General features: G+C 48.9%; 1 protein-coding gene across 1 annotated transcript in view; it reads left to right on the forward strand.

Moving 5' to 3' along the window:
- Ccm2 (CCM2 scaffold protein) overlaps positions 1-22148 on the forward strand; it is a 41506-nt gene that overhangs the window by 8879 nt on the left and 10479 nt on the right. Inside the window, 4 exon segments of the mRNA XM_052734479.1 lie at positions 15769-15834; positions 15836-15853; positions 16307-16490; positions 20779-20915. Of these exon segments, the coding sequence (XP_052590439.1) occupies positions 15769-15834; positions 15836-15853; positions 16307-16490; positions 20779-20915 (405 nt within the window).

Raw genomic sequence — 22148 nt, forward strand, 5'->3', positions numbered from 1 at the left:
TGAGAAGACAGTGGCTCCGGAGTAAGAGCACCTGGTGGGCGCCGTGCATCTCACCACTGTGGGTCACGGTCAGTGAAGAGCGATGTTGGATAGCTTTGCTGTTAGGGAAATCACGGTGTTGGGATCTCCATGTAGTTGGGGGCATTGGTCACCCGGAGCTGAGGACCGGACCCAGGGCCTTGCACTTGGTGGGCAAGCACTCTACCACTGAGCTAAATCCCCAACCCCTCATTGTGTTCTTGATGTTACGACAGAGTAGGGTAAACAGGAGATGAATGAGGCTGCTGTTTGTTGGCTGCTGGTAAACTGCTTTTTAACTGATAACAAACTAGGTTTTTTTGTTTGCTGTAAAAAAAACTTTTTTTAGCCGGGCGGTTGGTGGCGCACGCCTTTAATCCCAGCACTTGGGAGGCAGAGGCAGGTGGATCTCTGTGAGTTCGAGGCCAGCCTGGTCTAGAGAGCGAGATCCAGGAAAGGCGCAAAGCTGCACAGAGAAACCCTGTCTCAAAAAAACCTAAAAAAAAAAAAAAAAAAACTTTTTTAGTTGATTGGTTAATTTTATATGTACAGGTGTTTTACTTACACGTCTGTGCACCACATGCATGCAGTGCCCTTAGAGCCAGAAGAGGGTGTAGGAGCCTCTGGAACTTGTGCCGGGAATTGAACTCAGGACCTCTGGAAGAGCAGCCAGTGCTCTTAACCTAACCTCCTGCCCCGCCCCTCTTTGCTTTTTTTGAGACAATGTCTCGCTATTGTATCTCAGGCTATCTTTAATTCGGGGTCTTCCTTCCTCAACTTCCTAAGTGACGGGATTACAGGTGTGCCTCTACACTTGATAGTAAACTGTTTAGACGAGAGCACACTCAAGAGTGCTGAAAAGCACAGTGTGGTCAATACACAGAGCACCGACACAGTTCTATTAGTTACTTTTCTCCTTGCTTTGACCAAAGAGTTGATGAGAACAACTCAAGGGAGGCCTTATTTGGCCTCTGGTTTGCGGGTACATCACCGTAAAGGAGGGCGGGGGGGGGGGGGGGGGTCGGGTCACGGCCTCGAGAGCACGAGGCACTGGTCACCACGGCATCGCAGTCAGGATGCAGAGGGAGGTGAAGGCTGGTGCTCAGCTCACTCTGCTTTTCGTTCAGTTCGGGATCCCAGGCCATGGGATGGTGCTGTGCAGCCTGCAGTTGGGTCTTCACACTTCAGTTCACCCGGTCTAGAGACTCCCTCACAGACACCCCACAGGTCTGTCTCCTGAATAATTCTAGATTCAGTCAAGTTGATGGTCTTAACATCACAGTCATTTATTATGGTTGTCAAATACTATGTATGTGCTGTATAGCTGTTAATATATTCTGGCTTGTTCATATGTGTATCACTGTGGATTGAGTCATGGGTTCTTGCACGGTGACGTTAGTACAGCCACAAAGTTCGTCAGCACTAGGAAAATGTGATGCCTTTATGATTTTAGGGAACCATTGTTATATTAGCTGTCATTGGCCCAGGTCATCAGTAGGCAGCACATGGCTGTGTGTAATAGTCTCAAGAAGACAAGAAGACACTGTTAATAATGTAATAGCAAGGGTTCTACTTTTGTCTTTTTTTTTTTTTGGTTTTTCGAGACAGGGTTTCTCTGTGTAGCTTTGCGCCTTTCCTGGAACTCACTTGGTAGCCCAGGCTGGCCTCGAACTCACAGAGATCCGCCTGGCTCTGCCTCCCGAGTGCTGGGATTAAAGGCGTGCGCCACCACCACCCGGCTTCTACTTTTGTCTTTTTACATTTATTTTTATTATTTTTAATTTTTTTGAGTGTGTGTGTGTATGTGTACACACTTGTGTGTGTGTGTGGCTGTGTGCTGGTGAGTGCAGTGCCTGCAGAGATTAGAGGCATTGGATCACCTGGAGCTGGAGCTAGAGTTGGTTGTGTGCTACCTGATGTGGATGTTGGGGTGTCAGTCCTCTGAGAGAATAGTCTTTCAGGGCCCCAGTGAGAGAGCCTGTCTCAACAATCAAGGTGGGCAGCCTCTGAGAAAACAGCCACCTCTGGCCTCTACATGTGCACATACACCATGTGTATACACACACACACACACACACACACACACACCACACACCAGCCGCGCGCAGCGCGCGCGCGCACCACACACACACACACGCACACGCGCGCGCGCGCGTGCGCACACACACGCACGCACCACATGCACATGCTCACCTATGAATACAAACAAACGCACAGTGTTGAAGAGACAGTAGAGGACAACTGAGTAGATGGAGAGACGAGAAGAGAAATATTGTGTTGTGTGCTGGAAGGTTCAGCTCACTTCACGTCGTTCTCTCGCGTCCATAGGAGCGGACCAGCACCTTTAAAAGCATAAACTACACAGGGCGTCCCATCTGAAATAGGTAATTTGATCAGCTCGGTGACAGCAGTTTCTGTCACAATGCCAGCAAGCTGGTTTTGTAGACAGAAGTAAGATTAGTAGAAATGTGTCTGTGAAGACTAGAAAAGAGTGACTAAGACGATTCTTTTAGGGAACAAAGAGAATAACGAGGAGTCAGCTGCCCCATGTCGGGTCACGTTGGAGTGTTTCTGCTCCCAAGATTGCAGAGGGCTGGCGTGGGCTGGGGAACAGTATTGTGAGCCTAGAAGTAGACCCATACAGATCTATCGTATGGTCTTGTGGAGTGCAAGAGCCATTCTGTGGAGGAAGAAGGACCATGTCAGCAACCACACAGGAGCAGGTGGACGACATAGACAAAAAGGGACCCTTGCTCAACACTTTACACCTTCACAAAAGCCAACTTAGAGTGGACTATGGGCTTAAGTGTCCACTTACAAAATTTGTAAGGGCACTGGAGGGGGACAGAAAATAATGCATGGTGTCAGGCTAGGCAGAGTTCTTAGATGACACTAGAAAATGACCCATAAAAGGAAAACTGATCATCCAGACTTTCAAAATGCAAAAATTTCAGTCTGTATGTGAGGATAAAAATAGCAGTAGAATATTTCCTTAGCATGCACAGGACCCAGGGGTCTATCCTCATACCACAAAAGAAAAGATGGGAAGACATGCTACAGACTGAAAGGAAATATTGGAAGCCACATATCCGACCAATCTAGGACAGAGCAAAACCTTCCAGATTCAATGTGAAAGCAATCCAGTTGGAACGTGGCCAGATACAGAGACATTGCTGTGAAGGGGGTAAGCGAAGTGGTGGTTAGTTAGGGATGAAAGGATGTCTAGCAGTCTGGCCGTCAGGGAGACGCAGACAAAAGCCAGATCAGCACACTACTAACAGAGTGCCGGAAATAAAACAGCGGCAGCACCTGGTACTGGTGAGGGTGCAGAGAACGGAGCTCGTGTCCTGATGCCAGAGGGAGGCTAGCACTTTCTTCAAACCTCAATATTAGTTACTAGCTACTCAGCACTTGCGTTTCTAAGCCTTTTATCCCACTGAGCTGATTGATTTTATTTATATGAAAAATGGCATCTGCATATTCAAAGTAGTTTTTACAAGCCTTTGTGTATGTGTGTGTGTGTCAGTGTCAGAAGCAGGTAGATCTCTATGAATAAAACCTGCCAGCCTAATCTATATAGGAAGTTCCAGGCTACCTAAGAGTACATAGTGACCTTGTCTCCACACCAAACAAACAAACAAACAAACCAAAAAAAAAAAAAAGGAAAGAAAAGGTTATGTATAGCTGGGCAAGGTAATGTGCTCCTGTGATTCCAGCTGCTCAAGAGAATGAGGAGGAGGATCACTTGAACCCAAGAGTTCAAGGCCATCCTGGGCAGAGGGGGAAGAGATGGATTGTTGGTGGTAACATTCTTTTAAAGTGGCAAATAACCAGCCAGTTGTGGTGGTGCACTCCCTTGATACCAGCACTTGGGAGGCAGAGGCAGGCGGATCCCTAAGTTCAAGGCCAGCCTGGTCTACAGAGCGAGTTCCAGGACAGCCAGGGCTACACAGAGGAACCCTGTCTAACTAAATGACTAAATAACAAAAACTTAATTAAATGACTAAATAAATAAAGTGTTAAATAACAAAGGCAAGTAAAAAAAAAAAAAAAGCAGTGTGTGAACAGGACTAGTTCCTGAGCAGTGCAGTGAGCTGTCCAGACGACAGAACACGGAAAAATGTCAAATAAAATTGGTAGATTAAAGGGAAGTAGAGACCAACCGGGTATGGCGGCTCAGACCTCCACCCAGCTCTTGGGAGGCAGGGGTAGGCAGATATTATGAGTTTGAGGAAACCATCATGGTCTACATAGTGAGTTTTGGACCAGCCAGGGCTATGTAGTGAGATCCTGTCTCAAATGGGTTTGTTGGGGGTCATAATGTAATTGAAAATTGGAAGATAGTATTCTTAAAATGATAAATGAAAAAATGGCCGTGTGCCAGAAGGTAAGCTCTAAGCAAGGCTGGAGCGGCTTATAAGATTGTCCTGGTTGACTGGATTGGTGGTTTTTATATTAGTCTAACCACAATTGGTCTTTTTAATCACGCACATTTGTTACTCTGACAAAATAAAATCAACACCAAAATCTGCCAGTGGCAAGGAAAAACTTCTCCTACTCCAGTGTGGTTCTTTAAGAAAGTATTTTAGGTTTTTGAATGAGCATTGATAAAGTCAGTGACCTCATGAATGATGAGTCCACCCAGCAAATGTTTTACATTTCCACACACATCTTGCGTCATCCTCACAAAACTGCCACAAAGTGAAACGTTTTCCATGGCATGCTGACCTCTAGCTCGGTGTATTTGGTGTGACACCAGCTCCGGGGCCTGGTGTCTGAGTGGATACCGGGCCGACTGCGGCTTTCGTCTCTGCTTTTCCCACAAGGCAGCGAGCTGGATTTGATTCACCACTTTGCTCTGCAGTGTGGGGCTGAGATCATTTTTAGGGGTTCCGGGTGGCCTCCTCTGCTTGAGTAACCCACAAGTCAGGGGGCCGGTGTGAGGATTGTGTCCTGTGTTCAGTAAGTGGGGGTAGCTGGTCACCAGCTCTTTTTCACTCAGGGGACACTAGGAGGCAGACCCATTCTTGCAGTGATTCCCTGACTTCCGTATGTCCATACCACACACAGGGCTGGTTGGCAGTGTCTGTCCCCAGGTGTCAACGTCACCTACAACTTTTATTCCAAAACCCTTTGAAGATGATCATTTTCTCAGTTATACGTACCCGGGTCAACAAAGTCCCTTCAGAAAGATGGAGTCCTTCCCTTCCAGCTCTCCTCTCTGTCACCATAGGGTGTGAGAGCTGCTCAGAGCTAGAAATGGAGTCAGCTTGGTACTTGGTTCTGCTTGCCCATTTCTATGTGGTTTGCTGATTACACAGTGAACTGTTGGCTCCATCTCTTGCTCCGAGGGACTTCACCACTCCGTGAGCCAGATGCTCGGGTGGCCCACTGTCACGTTGACCTTGCTGCATGTTACCAGCCCTGCCTGTCCTGCCCTTGGTGAATTGCTACTGCCTGGCTTGTGCAGTTCCTGGCCTGTGGCCTCTTCATCCCTAGGGGCCCAGTTCTGAGTGCTCACACCCCACGGTTAGTTTCCCATGCAGAGGCTGGCCATCCCAGAGAGCCTCAGGGCACCCAAGCTCTTCCCAGAAGTCCTCAGTGCTGTGGTGGTTAGAGCACCTTCAGGCCTCCTGAGAGACTGGTGCATTTCCCGGTGGGTTTGCTGAGCATTTTGATCTGTGGTCCTCTGTGAGAGTTGGGTCATCTCTTCTCTGCTTCGTACCTGCATGTCTAGTTCCTGTTTGCTGCTGTGATAAACACCATGACCTAAGGCAACTCGGTGAAGACAGGGTTGATTTCATCCTTCAGCTTATAGTCCATCAGGAAGAGAAGTCAGGGCAGGAACTCACGAAGGAACCTGCAGGCAGGAGCTGATACAGAGACCGTAGGGGAGTACTTGCTTCCCATAGCTTGCTTGACCTGCTTTGTTTCAGAACCCAGGACCACCTGCCCAGGAGTGGCACCACCCACAATGGGCAGTGTCCCGTAATCAAGAAAATGCTCTAGGCTGGGTGGTGGTGGCGCACGCCTTTAATCCCAGCACTCGAGAGGCAGAGCCAGGCGGACTCTGTGAATTCGAGACCAGCCTGGTCTACAAAGCAAGATCCAGGACAGGCTCCAAAACTACACAGAGAAACCCTGTCTCAAAAAAAGAACCAAAAAACCACCACCGCAACAACAAAAGAAAATTGTGGGCTGAGCAGTGGGTACACAACTGAAGACTGACTGTTCCGCTCCAGAATCTGTCAGTAGCCCCGTAGTTCAGCAGTAAGGAGGAAGGCCCCAGGAGCCCCTCCTCTACCCGTGACTGACAGTTGACAGAGCCCACCCTGTTCAGGCCCAGGGCCAACAACTAAGGTTGCTGACTTCGTGGTTACAGTGATTACATAGGGTTTAGAGGTCGGCACTTCTCAGGGCTTCTCTGTCTTCTGGCTCTTACATTTTTTTCCTGCCCCTCATCAGCAATGTCCCTGAACCTTAGAGGCAGTGGTGTAATATCTTTTTAGGGATGAGCACTCAGCAGCCACTTATTCTCAGCATTTTGTCACTGGAAAACGTTGTAGCAATTTTTTTCCTCCCTCTCTGTGTACACACACAAGCACACAGAGTGTAGAGAGCAGACATCCGGGGGCCTTTGAGGCACTTTATAGTCTAGCTCATAGGACAGGTGAGATGGCTCAGTGGATAAGATCCTTACCATTAATCCTGGTGACTTGAGTTTAATTCTGGGAACCTAGATGGCTGAGAGAACCAGTTCCTCCAAGTTGTCTCTGATCTCTACCTGTGCCTTGGCATTACATGCCCTTCCTCCCTTACCACAACCCTAAAAAATTAACATAGATATGGTATTGTTTTTTGTTGATTTTGTTTTGAGGCAGGGTCTCACTTTGTAGTCTTGGCTCGGCCTGGAACTCACAGAAATCTTCCTGCATCTGCCTCCCAAGTGCTGGGATTAAAGACATGTGCCACCATGCCTGGCTAGATATGGTATTAGCAGAATTAGTTTTGTGTGTGTGCTCATGTATATAGATACGGTATTAGCAGGATTAGTTTTGTGTGTGTGCTCATGTATGTGTTCACATGAGTGTGGGTACATGTGTGTGGAAGTCAGACGGTAACCTCAGATGTTGGTCTCTCTCATTGTTTGCCTCTGTGTACCCAGGCTAGCTGGCTATGAGCTTGCAGGAATTCTCCTGTCTCACCTCCCATCTTGCCGTAGAATCCCTGAAGTTGTTATGCCCTGCTTGATGTAGTTTCTGGAGATTTAACTCAGGGTCATGTTTACATGGCAAATGTTTTTGCCTACTGAACCACCTTCCTAGCCCCTTAGTCCGGACTGGTCTTGAACTCCTGACCCTGCTTTCACCTCCTGAGTGCTGGAATTACTGGCATGCTCCACCATGCCCTGCTTGGAACACCCACCATCCCCCATTCCTTTCTGAGCTGGCTCACTGTTTAGGAAGGCTTTTCGTTACTGAGTTTACTTTAATGGATCATGGGGATGTTCAGATTGTTTTCTGTGAGCTCCTCCTCCTTTGGGAGACTGTTTCTGCAAGCAGACATTGTATGCTGGCCTCTTATAAGGTAAGGTGTATTTATGACCCAGAATGTGGTCACGGGACAGATGCTGCGTATGAGCTGAGTATGAGTGTGCAATCTACTGTGCTGGATGCTGTTGACTAGCTGGCCGGTACAGCCAGTCGAGTGACGGGGCCGAGTTCAGCTCTGTCCTGAGTGGCTGGGGAGGCCAAGGGTCAGGACACGTGAATGTGTGTGTACATGTGGAAAGGCCAGAGGTCAACACCAGATGTCTTCTCCTCCTTTGCTCTCCATGTTTTTTTCTGAAATAGCGTCTCTTGCTGAACCTGGAGCTGATTGGCTGGCCAGCAGGCCTCGGGGGATCCTCCCGTCTCTGCCTCCTCAGCTGAGTTACCGGAGTGTTCTTCCTCATGGGGGCGCTGGGGATAAAACTCAGGTCCTCAGGGCCGCACAGCAAGCTCTTAACTACTGGGCAGTTTCCCAGCCCCCTCTGATCTCTGCCTCCTGCATCTGTCCATTTCTGACTGAGGTTGTTGAGGCCTGAGCTGTGATAGAGTTGTCTACTTTTCCTTTTAGTTCGCTAGTTTTCACGTCCTCATACTTGGGCACACACACCATGGTTAGAAACACACAGCACATTGTGGATTACTATGTCTCATTGAAGAATTGACTCCTGGCTGGGCACTCGGAAGTCAGAAGCAGGTGGATCTCTGTGCAGTTCATGCTACCCTGATCTACATAGTGAGTTCCAGGACAGCCAGGGCTACGTAGTGAGACCCTGTCTCCAAAACAAAACAAGAAGAACTGACTCATTTATGGGCTTGTCTGCCTCTTTTGTCTCTAATTCCCTCCTGTGGTGCTGGGGGTTGAGCCCATGGCCTCCTGAGCACCAAGCTAGTGCTCTACTACCACCTAGCCACACCTCCAGTCCTTCTGTCCACCACCTAGCCACACCTCCAGTCCTTCTGTCCACCACCTAGCCACACCTCCAGTCCTTCTGTCCACCACCTAGCCACACCTCCAGTTCTTCTACTTTTCTTATCCAGTCTTTCCTGAAAGGAGACTACATTGGTTTTCTTTCCTTGAGCACTAGCTCAAGATGACTTTTTCTATTTTCTCTTAATGTGCATGCATCTTCGTAATCAAAATGGTTCTCTTGTAGAGAGCATAGCTAGATCTTGCTTTACTTTAAAATCCAATCTGAGCCAGGCATGGTGGTCCTCACCTTTAATCTCAGCACTGGGGGAGGCAGAGACAGGAAGATCTCTGTGCTAAAGGCCAACCTGTTCAGGACAGCCAGGGTAACATAGAGAGACCCTGTATCCATACAAACAAATAACAACAATAATAAAAGAAATAAAACCCAGTTTGACAGTATTTTTTCGTGTGTGTGTTTGTGTGTACGTGTGTATGTACACTTATGCTCTCACAAAGGCCAGAGAAAAGAACATCAGGTATCCTGCTTTGTCACTTTCTACCATATTCCCTTGACACAAGGTCTCTTACTCAACTATGCTGGCAGTCAGCAAATCCGGCGATCCTCCTGTCTCCACCACCCACAGCACAGGGTTACAGGCACCTGGGGGATCATGCCCAGCTTTTTACATTGGCTCTGGGGATTTGAACCCAGGTCCTTGTGCTTACATGGCAAGGGCTTTTACTTGTTAAGTCATCTCCCCCATCCCCAGTGTGTGTGTGTGTGTGTGTGTGTGTGTGTGTGTGTGTGTGTGTGTGTGTGTGTGTGTGTTTGTGTATTTTACTGGGGATTAAACCTAGGGCCTCACACATGCTATATCCCTAAAGCCCAAAAGTCAATAGTGATATAGCTGGATTAATACTTAACCGTGTTTAAGCTTTTTCCTTCCCTTGGTCTTCGCTTCCTTTTTTTCTCCTCTTTCTGCTTTCTCTGGTTTTATTTGAGGATTTTGTACAGTGTTTTTCTTCTCCCTGACCATAGCACAAATATATCTATATGTTAGTTTAATTCAAATATATTATTTTAATTTAACTTGATGCCTTGGAATTTGCAGAAAGCATTACAACTAACCTCACTCCACTTTCAGACAGTGCCGTCCTGTTTTGTGTGTTGTGGCCTTTTTTTTTTTTTTTTTTTTTTTTCCCTCAAGACAGGGTTTCTCCTGTGTAGTTTGGTGCTTGTCCTGGATCTCACTCTGTAGCCAGGCTGGCCTCGAACTCACAGAGATCTGCCTGGCTCTGCCTCCTGAGTGCTGGAATTAAAGGCGTGCGCCACCACCGCCTGGCTGTGTTGTGGTCATTTTATTACTGAAGACAGATTGAGTAACCCTCATCAGGAAAACATCAAAAGTGATTCAGATTTTGAAGTTTTTCTGGCATTGGAAAATTTTCATCATTTTTTTTATAGGTTGAGCATCCCTGAAAATCCTAAACGCTGCACAGTTTGGAACTTTCCAGCATCACGTTAACACTCAGTGTTCAGAGTGTTCGATTAGGGTGCTTCTCCTGTACTCAGTCCACCCCCATCCCAGTGTCAGTTTCGCTCTGTGTGTTTCCCTCTCCTCACGCTCCCCCTCATCTCGTGCACTGTCCCCCCCAATCCCAGTGTCAGTTTTGCTCTGTGTGTTTCCCTCTCCTCACGCTCCCCTCACCTCGGTGCACTCTTGCTCTTGTTTTCAATCAGCTGCTATCGGGGCAATTAAAATAAGAAAAGAGAAAATTGGATTTCACCTTTATTGACATATTCTTTGTCCGTGTGGATCACAGATTCTGGTCCAGTAATTGTCCTTCTCCCTGAAGGTTTTTGAAGATTTATTAATGTATTTATGTATGTATGTGCCTGCATATATATGTGTGTGTCTAGTGCCTGGAGAAGCCAGATGAGGCTTTGGATTCCCTGGAAATGGAGTTACAGATGGTAGTGAGCTGCCATGTGGGTGCTGGGAGCTGAACCTGGATCCTCTGCAAGAGCAGCCAGTGCTCTTAACTGCTGAGGCCCTTCTGAAGTTCTTCCAACATTTTTTTTTTAATTCATTTATTTTTATTTTATGTGCAGTGGTGTTTTGCCTGCAGGTATGTCTGTGGGAGAGTGGCAGATCTTGGAGTTACAGACAATTGTGAGCTGCATGTGGGTGCTGAGATTTGAACCCAGGTCCTCTGGAAGAACAGTCAGTGCCCTTAACGGCTGAGCCATTTTCTCCAGCCCCATAACCTTTCTTACCAGATATCTGAGATCTTCTTCTTTTTTCTTTTTAAGCAGGGTCTCATTAAGTATCCTTGGGTGGCCTAGAGATCTGCCTGCCTTCACCTTGCCTCTGGAATGCTGGGATTAACGGGTTGTGCCACCACACCTGGCCTGCTTTTGTTTTTTAAGGTAGAACCTTAACTCATAGCTCAGACAGGTCTGTAGCCGGGCCTTGGCCTCTCCCTGGTGCCGATCCTCTGCTTCAGCCTCTTCAGTGTTGGGGTTATACCGGGCTGCAGCTTTACATTTTTATTTCTTTTCACTTTTGGAGAATAATTTTACTGGGATTCATAATTATAGGCTGGCAGGTTTTCCTCTGAAATCTTTAAATCCTTCATTCTTGTCTTGTATTCTGAAAAGCAGCTCAGTGTCGTTTTTAACTTTGGCCTTTTTCTAGAGTGTTTGTTTCTCTTCATTTAAGCTTTGTTTTTCTCTTTCTGAAAACGGTCTAGGTTTATGTGTAGACTTTGTGCTTTCTCTCCTGTTTAGCGTTCTGGATCTCCCTGGCTCGGGTTGGGTATGTTCACCTTAAATGGAGAAATTCTTAGACATCAGTGCTTTAAATATTTCTTTGGCTTTTTTCTTAAAAGTTTCCCTTTAGTTATGTGTATACATTTGTATCTGCGTGAGAGTATGTGTATGAAGGTGACCTGAGGTGAGTGCTGGAACTGAACCCAGTCCCAGCCAGAAAAGCCAGTGCTCTTAGCCACTGGGTCATCTCCTTACCCCCGACCGACCCCTTTTAGCTTTCTCATCTATCATGTTATATCTGTAGTTGTCCTGCTTTCCTCGATGTTCTGTTTTTTTCATTTTTCCTTCCCCTTCCCTCTTTCTCAAATACTCTGGCCTCAGATTTACTACATAACTGACGGTGCCCCTCAAACTCCTGATCCTCCTGCCTCTGCCTCCCGAGTTCTGAGTTACAGGTGTGTCCTATTTCGCTGGCTCCCTTTGCTTTTCAGGTTTGGAATTCTCTCTTGATACATCCGCAAGTCCAAGCCCATTGATTCCTTTCTTGGCCAATATATCCAGTAGACTGGTGAGCCCACCAGAGGTGTTCTTTATTGCTGCTACAGTGTTGTTGATTTCTAGGATTTCCTGCTGATTCATTCTTCGACTGCCGTCTTTCTGCTTCCATTGCCTGTCTCCCTCGTCTGTGTTGTGCACTTTTCCATTTTATCTTTTTTTTTTTTTTGGTTTTTTCGAGACAGGGTTTCTCTGTGTAGCTTTGCGCCTTTCCTGGATCTCGCGCTGTAGACCAGGCTGGCCTCGAACTCACAGAGATCCTCCTACCTCTGCCTCCCGAGTGCTGGGATGAAAGGCGTGCGCCACCACCGCCCGGCTCCATTTTATCTTTTAGCATGCTAATGACAGTTGTTTTTTAATCACCGTGTCTCTGCCATGTCTGAAACGCTGCCATTTGTGGTCCCTCCCAACTGTGGTCCTGCCTTCTCATCTGCCTTGTAAGTCACTGCACTCCAGGTACAGGGAGTTCAGGTACAGGGTGGAGGGCTTGTGAGGGTTTGTGGTAGTCTGCCGGGTAATTAAACTGTTCTGACTTGTAAGTATACATGCCAGCAGCTATAATTCCCTTTTCCTTCCTAGGGAACCTTCTTAAGTAAGGCCCTCAGTCTGTAGTTCTTTCTGGTTGAAACAAGAGCCTTTGTTGATGGGCGAGAGCTGTGTTGATTGTCTAGTGATTAGGCCGCCGTGACCTTGTGAACTTGTCTCTGGGCTGTGAACCCCAAGTTTGCTTTTTGGTTTTGTTTTCTTTTGTTGTCAGTAGGATGAACCAGAGACTGGGGAGTAGGAGTCACATGTTTTCCTGCTTGTAGGTAGGTGGTTTAGGCCCTGGGAAGGTGTTTTCTTTGACGAAAATGCCTATATTAGGAATGATAGAATGCTCTGGTTTGTTTTTTTTTTTTTTTTTTTTTTTTTGGTTTTTGGTTTTTCGAGACAGGGTTTCTTTGTGTAGCTTTGCGCCTTTCCTGGATCTCGCTCTGTAGCCCAGGCTGGCCTCGAACTCACAAAGATCCGCCTGCCTCTGCCTCCCGAGTGCTGGGATGAAAGGCGTGCGCCACCACCGCCCGGCGAATGCTCTGTTTATACTTTGATATTTTACTCGTTTCTTTTTATTTCATTTTTGTTTGTTTGCTTGTTTTTCAAGACAGTTGTTTTCTGTGTCGCTCTGGCTGTCCTAGGACTCACTCTATAGACCAGGCTGGCCTTGAACTCACAGAGCTCCACCTGCCTCTGCCTCTGCCTCCTGAGTGTGTGCGCCACCACCGCCCGGCCCCTGGCAGCTGTCTTGCTGTGATGGTGAGGGTGACATTCCCAGGCCCTTGACATGCTCACCAGAAACTGGAAGTTCGTTTTCACTCCCCTTTTAATAAAGAACCTTAAATATATGGATTAATAAAGGACCGAGAAAGGTTGAGCCCAGGAATTCTCTTCTTGGGAGGAATATATTGGTAGGCTGTTAGTTGGTAAGAACTAGGCCTGGAGGGTTCCCTGGAGGTGGGGAAGTTTGCTGTGACTTGGACTACAGCTGCTGGGTGCTGCAGACATGCACTGTGACGAGGTGCCTCCCGGGGTCTGCTGCCAAGCCTCCTACACGGTGGTGGGCACCTGAGCATGGGGCTCCAGAGATGAAAACTTACACCAGAGGAGTCACCCAGATCAGCTCCAGTGACAGCTGTGGACTCTCAGCTCTGGTAGTCAGGTTCTGTCCCTCGGGTGATTATGAAGCCAGTGAAGTAGCTTCAGGGCTAAAGGCACCTGGCTTTGCCAGACTGATGGTCTGAGTTTGATCCCCAGAACCTGCAGTAGAAGGAGAGAGAGAACCATCTCCCAAAAGTTATCTTCTGATCTGCACACATGTACCATGGTGTGTGTGCAGACATCTTACACCTACACACACATACACACACACACACACACACACACACACACACACACACACACACACACACACCATACACACATGCAGTAATTACAGAATAAAAAATTTAAAATATAGCTGTGGGACCTGGATTCACTTCCCAGCACCCATGTGGTGGCTCACACCATCTACAACTCTAATTCCAGGGGATCGAGTACTTTCTTCTGACCTTTGTGGGCACCAGGCAAGTACAGGGTACACATACATACATGTGGGCAAAACACTCATAAATATAATTTTTAAAATACATGTTTATGTTTTATATGAGGGGGAAAAACTAAGCATGTAGTGTACAGACAGAACTGCCCTCGCAGCCTCAGTGCCCCCATCACTTGTCTGGAGATCTGCTGAGCCAAGGCCTTGCGGCCTGCTTGCTTTTTCTTAGTCGTTAGTGCTGCTTTGATAGTGTGTTAGCCTGGGTGAGAACAGACTCTTCCTTGTGGTTCCGGAGACGGAGGCTCTCACGATGAAGCTATTCTCAGTGCATCATCTGTGGTGGGAAGTGGAAGGACAGGAGGGTGGGAGAGCAGAAACGGAATGAAACTTGTTCTCTCCGAGTGCACCAAGTCCAGAGTGCTGACTGGTGCCTGCAACCCCGGGACTGGAAGCTGGAGCAGGAGGATGAGGGGCTGCGGATGTGCCTCAGTAGACAGAGCTCTTTGCCTAGTCCCCGGTACTGCCAAAGCTGAGGCGTGGCCCCTCTCTAGGATGCCAGGGCTCCAGAGGTAGAGGCAGGAGGATCAGAAGTTTAAGGTCCTTGGCAGCAGAGGGAATTTAAGGCCTGGCAGAATTATGTGAGACATTGTCTCAAGCTAAAGTAGAGTGAGTTCCAGGCCAGCCAGAAAAGAATGGAAGGGGGGTGAGGGTGGGGGAGACGGCTCAGTAGTTCAGAACACTTGCTGCTTTTCCAGATGACCTGGGTTTGATTGCCAGTACCCATGTGGTGGCTCACTGTCATCTATAATGCCAGTCCCAAGGAATTCAATGTTCTCTCTTGGTCCCCATGGGTACTAGGCATGCATGTGGTGTATGAATGGAAGGGGAGAGGGAAAACCTGCGGGGGCTGTAGACGTGACTCAGTGGTTAAGAGCAGTGGCTGCTCTCTCAGAGGATCTTAGTTCATTCCCAGCACCACATGGTGGCTCACAACTGTTTGTAACTCCAGTTTCAGGCGATCTGACGCCTTCTTCTTGCCCTCGTGGCACCAGACACACATGCAGACAAAGCATCCATGCACATAAAACAAGACCCTGCTTCTGCTGTAATGTCACCCACCTCATTTCTAAGGGCAGAGCCTTTGTGAGCTGATTTCCTCCCACAGCCCCACCTTTCAGCACTGTTACTGAAGGGTTGAGTTTCAAACATGGATCTTGGGAGGTGCATTTCAAACCGTGGCACTTCACTTTTCTATCTATGTACATTTGTCAGGGGGGGGTGACCTTGCCCTTTTTTTTTATTTTTTATTTTTAGTGGGGCCATGCACAGTGCCCCAACAGTGACAGGAAACACCTGCCATCTAGGTCCCTATTCTACCAAAAACTTGTCTTGAGATATCTTTGAAAGACTTTTGATACCAGCTGTGAACACAGAGCAGTAGGAAATGTGGGAAACATTGTCTGCAGCTGCTGAGACTTCAATAAGAATGTAGGACTCAGGGCTGCAGAGATGGCTCAGCGGTTAGAGCACTGGCTGCTCTTCCAGAGGACCAGGGTTCAATTTCTAGTACCTAGGTGGCAGCTCACAGCTGTCTGTACTCCAGTTCCAGGGGATCCAGTACCCTCAGACAGACATGCAGGCAAAGCACCCAATGCACATAAAAAAAAAAAAAAAAAAAATTATCTAGCTGCAGGGGTGTGCCAGGACCCAGCCAGGGTTACACAGAGAAAAAACCCTGTCTCGAAAAACAAAAGGAATAAAAAGACTCTTCCTAGAGCATGGGTGACACGTGGGCCCGTGGCCTGGGGACAGGCACCGGGTCTGTGCTGTGTGGTGGCATCGGTAGTCTGGCTCTGTTTCTCACGGCGATCTTTCTCCCCCTCTCTTACAGTATTTAGGTCAGCTAACATCCATACCCGGCTACCTGAACCCCTCCAGTAGGACGGAAATCCTGCATTTTCATAGACAAGGCAAAGGTAAGAGCCCCCCGCGATGCGCGCTGCGGCCTAGCCTGCGTCAGCCCTCAGGCCCCTCACTTTGACCCTCAGACTGAGAGGGATGACCCGGCTCTATCACTTTGTGGGTGTTCTTGGCTCTCAACGACAAAGACTGTTTCGTAGTCTGAACCTTGAATCTCTAGACTTGGTTTTGGGCTGCCTCCCAAGCTCACAGTTTGAAGATAGTCCAGATTTACACATACTGTAAATCTGAATCTAAAAGGCAGTTCCGGAGGAATCTCCCACATGATTCGAACATGTTGACATCCTTGGAGTGAGTTCCACTGTACTGAGGGGAATAGCACTTTTCTTCACCTCTCCTTCGCTAGAACCAGTCATGTGTGGACAAACAGCAGCCAGCACAGCGCTCCCTGAGCAGAGGAGAGCCTGATACAGTGGCCCAGCGTTTCTGATGCCTGTGGTTCTTTGCAGCGGTCCCACCAACTTCCTGGACACCTGACCCAGGAGCACGATGCTGTGCTCAGTCTGTCTGCCTACAATGTCAAGCTGGCCTGGAGGGACGGGGAGGACATTATCCTCAGGGTGCCCATCCACGACATCGCTGCTGTCTCCTATGTCCGAGATGATGCTGCCCACCTGGTGGTCCTGAAGACGGGTATGGATTTGGGGGTAGTGGTCCGGAGGTTCCCAACCTGAGGAGGATCCCTGGCTTCCATGACATTCTGGAGATGACTTCTGTAGCTCCCATTGTGGCTATAAATTGGCTTTCCTGCCATGAGCTTCTGTGTCCCCAGGGTCCCTGTCACACTCAGGGACTTTGGAGACTTGAAGAGACATTCAGGGTCAGTATTCAAATAAGACTTTCTTGGGCCAGGTGTGGTCAAAGGCAGTCGGATCTCTGTGAGTTCTAGGACAGCCAGGACTACATAGTGAAACCGTGTCTCAAAAGCTTTTCTCCTGGTGAGTCCTCAGTCTCTGTCCCATAATTGATGTTGCCTCCACTGCTCAGGTACAGTGGAGCCCCAGAGAAGGGCGGCGACCAAAAGCTACAGTAGGGACTTGAGCCCAGTATTTGTTTTGTTCTGATTTTTGAGACAGGTCTCTTTACATAGGCTGTCTTAGAACTCACAGAGATCTGCCTGCCTCTGCCTCCTGAATATTAGAATTAATGGTATGCACCACCACATCCAGCCTCCAGCCCGCATTTTGAGCCCCAGTGTTCTCAAAGCTGGGATAGCACAGACAGTTTCCCCCAGGCTCTGGTGCTGCCTTCATGTTCAAAGACAGCAGGGTGTTACCCTCCACTGACTGTGCTCCTCTGCCGATGCACACAGCGCCGAACCTTCCTAGATGCCAGTGTGCCAGCTCCTCCAGCTTCTGAGCCTCCATCCTAATGTTTAAACCAGTGAGAAATGAGGGAGAAACTGTCTTACCCGTGTCTTACCTGGGCCGCAGGCGCACCGGCCCAGGCTTGCTGGATCACTGCGAGTGGTTGGAATGATTCTGAAGCCAGCTCCTGAGTGCTGGTGAGAAGGCACAAGGGGTCAGCATTGGGCCATCCTGTTTTGTGGTGGGGGAGGAGTGTGTCTGGCTTATGATGCTAATCCAAGTGCTGTGGCCATCTCCAGGCAGCTGGAAGGTTGTGAAGGAGTTTTAACTGCTCTTGTCTGTGTAGAATAGTTCATTCCTTGCCCAGCACACTTACACACCACATTTTCCTTCATACAACTCACATGTCCCACTCCACACATACTACACATACAGAGTTGTGTATTACACAGCCATAGACTCAAATGCACTTGCTGGCCCAACCCAGTCACACCCACACACATCCTTGTACGTACTTGCAGTCACACAGACTCCAGTATTGTTACCAAGGACATCTAAACATGGTCCGCTTGAGATACTCAGCTTACAAAGCACAGAGGTTTATTTTTAGTTAAGATCTCACTATAGTCTCCTCTGACCTGGAATTCACTCTGAGGTCCAGGGTAGCCTGGAACTCACAGCAGTCGTACCCCAGCTTTCTGAGTAATGGGATTACACAGTGAGCCTCCATTCCCAGCTAGAAAGGGAAAGGGTTTACTTGGCTCATGGCCTCTGAGGTTCCAGTCTGTGATCAAGTAGACCCGTTGCTTGTAGGCATATGGTGCAGATGCCAGATGCCAGCAGTGGGGATGGCATTGCAGAACCAAGCTGCTTGTTCCGTGGCCAGAAAGCCCAAAAAGAGGAAGAGGTCTGGGCCCCATGGTTTCCCTTGAGGGCATGCCCTGGTGACCAAAGGCCCTCCTGAACTTTCCCACTTCCCAGTAGCGCCATCCTGGGGGCCAAGTCTTTACCACACAGTTAGCATCCACATCATAGTTCTTTGTTTTCCTTCTCGGAGTTGAGGGAGGATGCATTGTCTGGGCCATGCTAGGCATTGAATTAGGTTGGACAGTATGAAATTGTCACTAACCGTTTTAATCTGTAAAAAGTCAGTTTAGCATGACTCAAACTACAAAGCATCTTACAGGAATTACATCATTTAACATCTATAATAAACCCAAGAGGAGTTCATGAGTCTCATGTCACATGTGGGTGAAGGTGGGTGGCCTTGAACTGGTTCCTTCTGGCTTTAAACCCCAGCCACTCTGTCCAGCATCACCAAGGTGATCCTCGGGCTCTTGGCCCTCAGAGATATCCTCAGAGACAAGGAGGGAGGGGGCTGGTTCCTGACCAGGTTCCTGTGGGTGTCTTAAGCTAGTATGGAGAAGTGGTCCATGTATTTCTCATGCTGCAGGAATGTTTCTGTGCTTAAATCATTAGGATAAATTGTTAAGGAAGAGAAAATAGAGAATTCCCTCCTTATAGGGAACATTCCAAAAACATGAGACTAGGTACTGAGGTCCTGTTCCTCTCGCCAGCAGAGACTGCATCCTGGTGTCCCAGGGGCTGGCCTCATTTTGGCAGGAGTGTGTGTGCGCATTCCCTGTGATTCAGGCTTCTGGACAGGCTTGTCGTCCCCCCCCCCCACCCCCCCCCACCCCCCCCACCCCCCCCCACCCCCCCCACTCCCCCCCACCCACCCCCCCCCACCCCCCCCCACCCCCCCCCCCCCCCCCCCCCCCCCCCACCCCCGAGCCAGGCAGACGAGTTTGTAACATTTCACCTCGGCACCCTCCTCGCACGAATCGCCTCTGTGTGCCTGTTGTGTGCAGGGGGTTGCTAGTGTTTGGGGCAGTCTAGTGTGGAAAGCGGATGGAGCAGAGAGCCCGTGGGTCTGCCAGACTGTCTTGAATGATGCAGGAGAGGCAGGTGGCAGGTCTGAAGCTGGTGGCACAGAGCAGTCTGCGTGGCTGTGTCTCGGCCTGCTGCCCAGAGGGTAGAAGTGGCATCCTCACAGATGCCACCTGCTTGGTACCCACACTTCACAGCTGCCCACCGAGGGCCAGGAAGCCAGTTTAGAATGTTACAAAAATAGAAACAATTGAGACTACTTTTAATAATATATTTATAGTCTCTTTCTCTGTGTGTGGGGGATTGTGTTTACATGCACACGTATACCTATACTAGCTGAGCTACATCCCTAGCCTCTATATTTTGAAAATTTATATTCAGTTAATATATTTATTTAATTTTTTGAGACTTTTATCATGGCTGGTCTTTGTTTGTTTGTTTGTTTGTTTGTTTTTGAGATGATGTTTCTCTGTGTAACTCTGGTTGTCCTAACTCTGTAGCCCAGGCTGGCCTCAAACTCACAGAGATCTGCCTGCCTCTGCCTCCCGAGTGCTGGGATTAAAAGTGTGCACCACCATCGCCTAGCAGTGGCTGGTCTTAAACTCACTGTCTAGCCGTGAACTCATGGTGGTCCTTCTTTCTGGTTCTTGTCTCCCAAGTGCTGCAATTATGTAGTATATTTTATAGTGTATAAACAGTATATTTATTTTACCTCCTGGATCTAATATGTTGCTGCGAGAGCACGTGAACAATATGAAAATGACTGAGCTAGTTACTATTTAGTTAAAAGTAAGTCAAGCCCCAGGTGTGATGTGGCCTGCGCCCAGCTCAGTCTCGCCTTGTCATGATACTTACATCAGGAGCTCTGTGGTCAGTGGCTGTGGGAAGGACATTGTTGTCCCGGGAGCCTTGTCTGCACTCTCTCTGTGTCTGGCCTGGGCCTGTCTCTGCCTCGGGTTTCCGCAGCTTTGTCACCCGAGGAGAGTGAGAGCAGAGCCACCTCTGAGCTTTGCTGACAGTTCCAGCACCCCTTCCCAGGCCGGCTGCCCACTGTGCTGCTCTTGGGGCCCCATCCCCTGGACGGCTCTGGAACCACAGTGCGTTTTCCGATGTGTACAGTGTGAGGGTGGCCTCGGGCTATGTCCATACCCACAACTGGACCATTCACGGGCCTTAGTTTATCCCTCTAGAGGAAGAAACTCGCTGGAGGTGTGGGCCCCTGTTGGGATTATCTGTGGTCTGTTGTCTGTTAACTTGAATCGTGTGAGCTCCTGCCTTTTATGGAGATCTAAGCAGCTGGATACCAGCCGGCTTGATTTGGCACACAGTGGAGTATGAAGACGGTGCTCTGGGGCCCTGCCGTTCTCACAAGCTAGTTTTGTTTTGAAGAACTGGTGGGCTAGAGTTTAGTTGTTGATTTATTTTTTAATTAAATATTATTTTATGTATATCTCTAAAATATTTTATATATATGATGCTGTGGGGATAAATGTGTGTGTCCTGGCATGCACGTAGAGGTCAGAGGACAGCTTCGTGGGGTTGGTTTTCTCCTTCCACCTTGGTGAGGGTTCCTGGGCATGGTGCTCAGGTTGTCAGGCCTGCATGGCGAGTGCTTTCCCCCTGAGACATCTCGCAGGCCCCCGGGAGTGAGTGGTCCAGCTGGTGCTCAGCTGCCTCATGCCTGCCTCCATGCACTGCACTAACCTGATGTGTTTACTTCCCAGCCCAGGACCCAGGCATCTCTCCCAGCCAGAGTCTGTGTGCAGAAAGTTCTAGAGGCCTCAGCGCAGGTTCCTTGTCGGAAAGTGCAGTGGGGCCAGTAGAGGCATGTTGCCTGGTCATCATGGCCACAGAGAGCAAGGTGAGATCTCCCTGTTGTGGACCAGAACGATTCCCAACCTCTTCCTGTCCTTAGTCCAAGCCTTGCCCGTGACCCAGCTCACAGCCTGGTCCTGCCCATTGATCAGGCCCTGCCTCTAGCCCAGCCCTTCCCAAGACCAGATCCCACCCACAAACCTGCATGGCCCTGCTTCGACCCCGGCCCTAGCCAGCCCTTCCTCCACCTCTGTCTAGCGCTAGCTCAGGCATTGTCCCTTCCCACTTTCTCCATGACCAAGCCCTACCCTCAGTTCCCAAGCCCTGTCCATGACCTAGTCGGTGTCCCCACCTCTAGCCGTGGCAGCCCGCACTCCCTGGCCCCAGAGGGCGCCTCCTGTACCTAGACCTGCTTCACCTCCTCTGCCAGCCATGCCCTAGTCCTGTCCCTCGCCACTCCTAGCGCCATCCCTGAGACGGCCAACAGAGCTTTTGCTCTCCCGTCTCCTCTTCAGGATGCTTCTCTCCACCCCCACACTGACTGACAGTGATGGCTGCAGGCATGGTGACCTGCACCCCACACCTGCCTGGTGCTGCGAACAGGGTTAGCATTTTCCCCAGCACGTGGCCGGTCACAGAGGCACAGAGGAGGCTGTGGAGCCTCAGGAGTCACTTGCCCCCTTCCCCTTCATTTTCGTCTCTTACTTTCAGTGGCTAATGACTGCCTTCCTAAATATCCTCTAGTTCACTTTACTCTTCGCCTTGGTGCTAGTGACGTTTTCAATCTAATCCTCTCTTTAGGGGGCTGGAGAGATGGCTCAGCAGTTAAGAGCCCTGGCTTCTCTTCCAGAAGACCTGGGTTCAATTCCCAACACCCACATGGCAGCTCACAACTGTCTGTAACCCCACTTACAGGGGATCTGACACCCTCACACAGACATCCATGCAGACAAAATACCAATGCACGTAAAATACAAATTTTTGAAAATACACTTTCTTTGTTGTGGGTAGCTAACTCATGAACTGTGGAGTGTCGATCAACATCCCTGGCTTTTCCTTGTAATGATCAAAAATGTCCCCAGATACCGTCACATCTAGGGTTCAGGACAAAATCAGCCCACTAGAGAAGCCCTGTTTAAACGGCACGCTGTTGTAAAGTGACTCTGCTTCTGGAAATGCCTCTAAGGTTGGAAGTGAGACCAGTGGTGTCTTTTCTCTCTTACCTGGGCTTAGGTAGAATGTTGAACATGTTGATGGCCGATTAGAGGGAGAGGAGGTA

Source organism: Peromyscus californicus, unplaced genomic scaffold, assembly GCF_007827085.1.
Source record: "Peromyscus californicus insignis strain IS unplaced genomic scaffold, ASM782708v3 Scaffold_13__1_contigs__length_99412109, whole genome shotgun sequence".
In the NCBI taxonomy this organism is placed as follows: domain Eukaryota; kingdom Metazoa; phylum Chordata; class Mammalia; order Rodentia; family Cricetidae; genus Peromyscus; species Peromyscus californicus.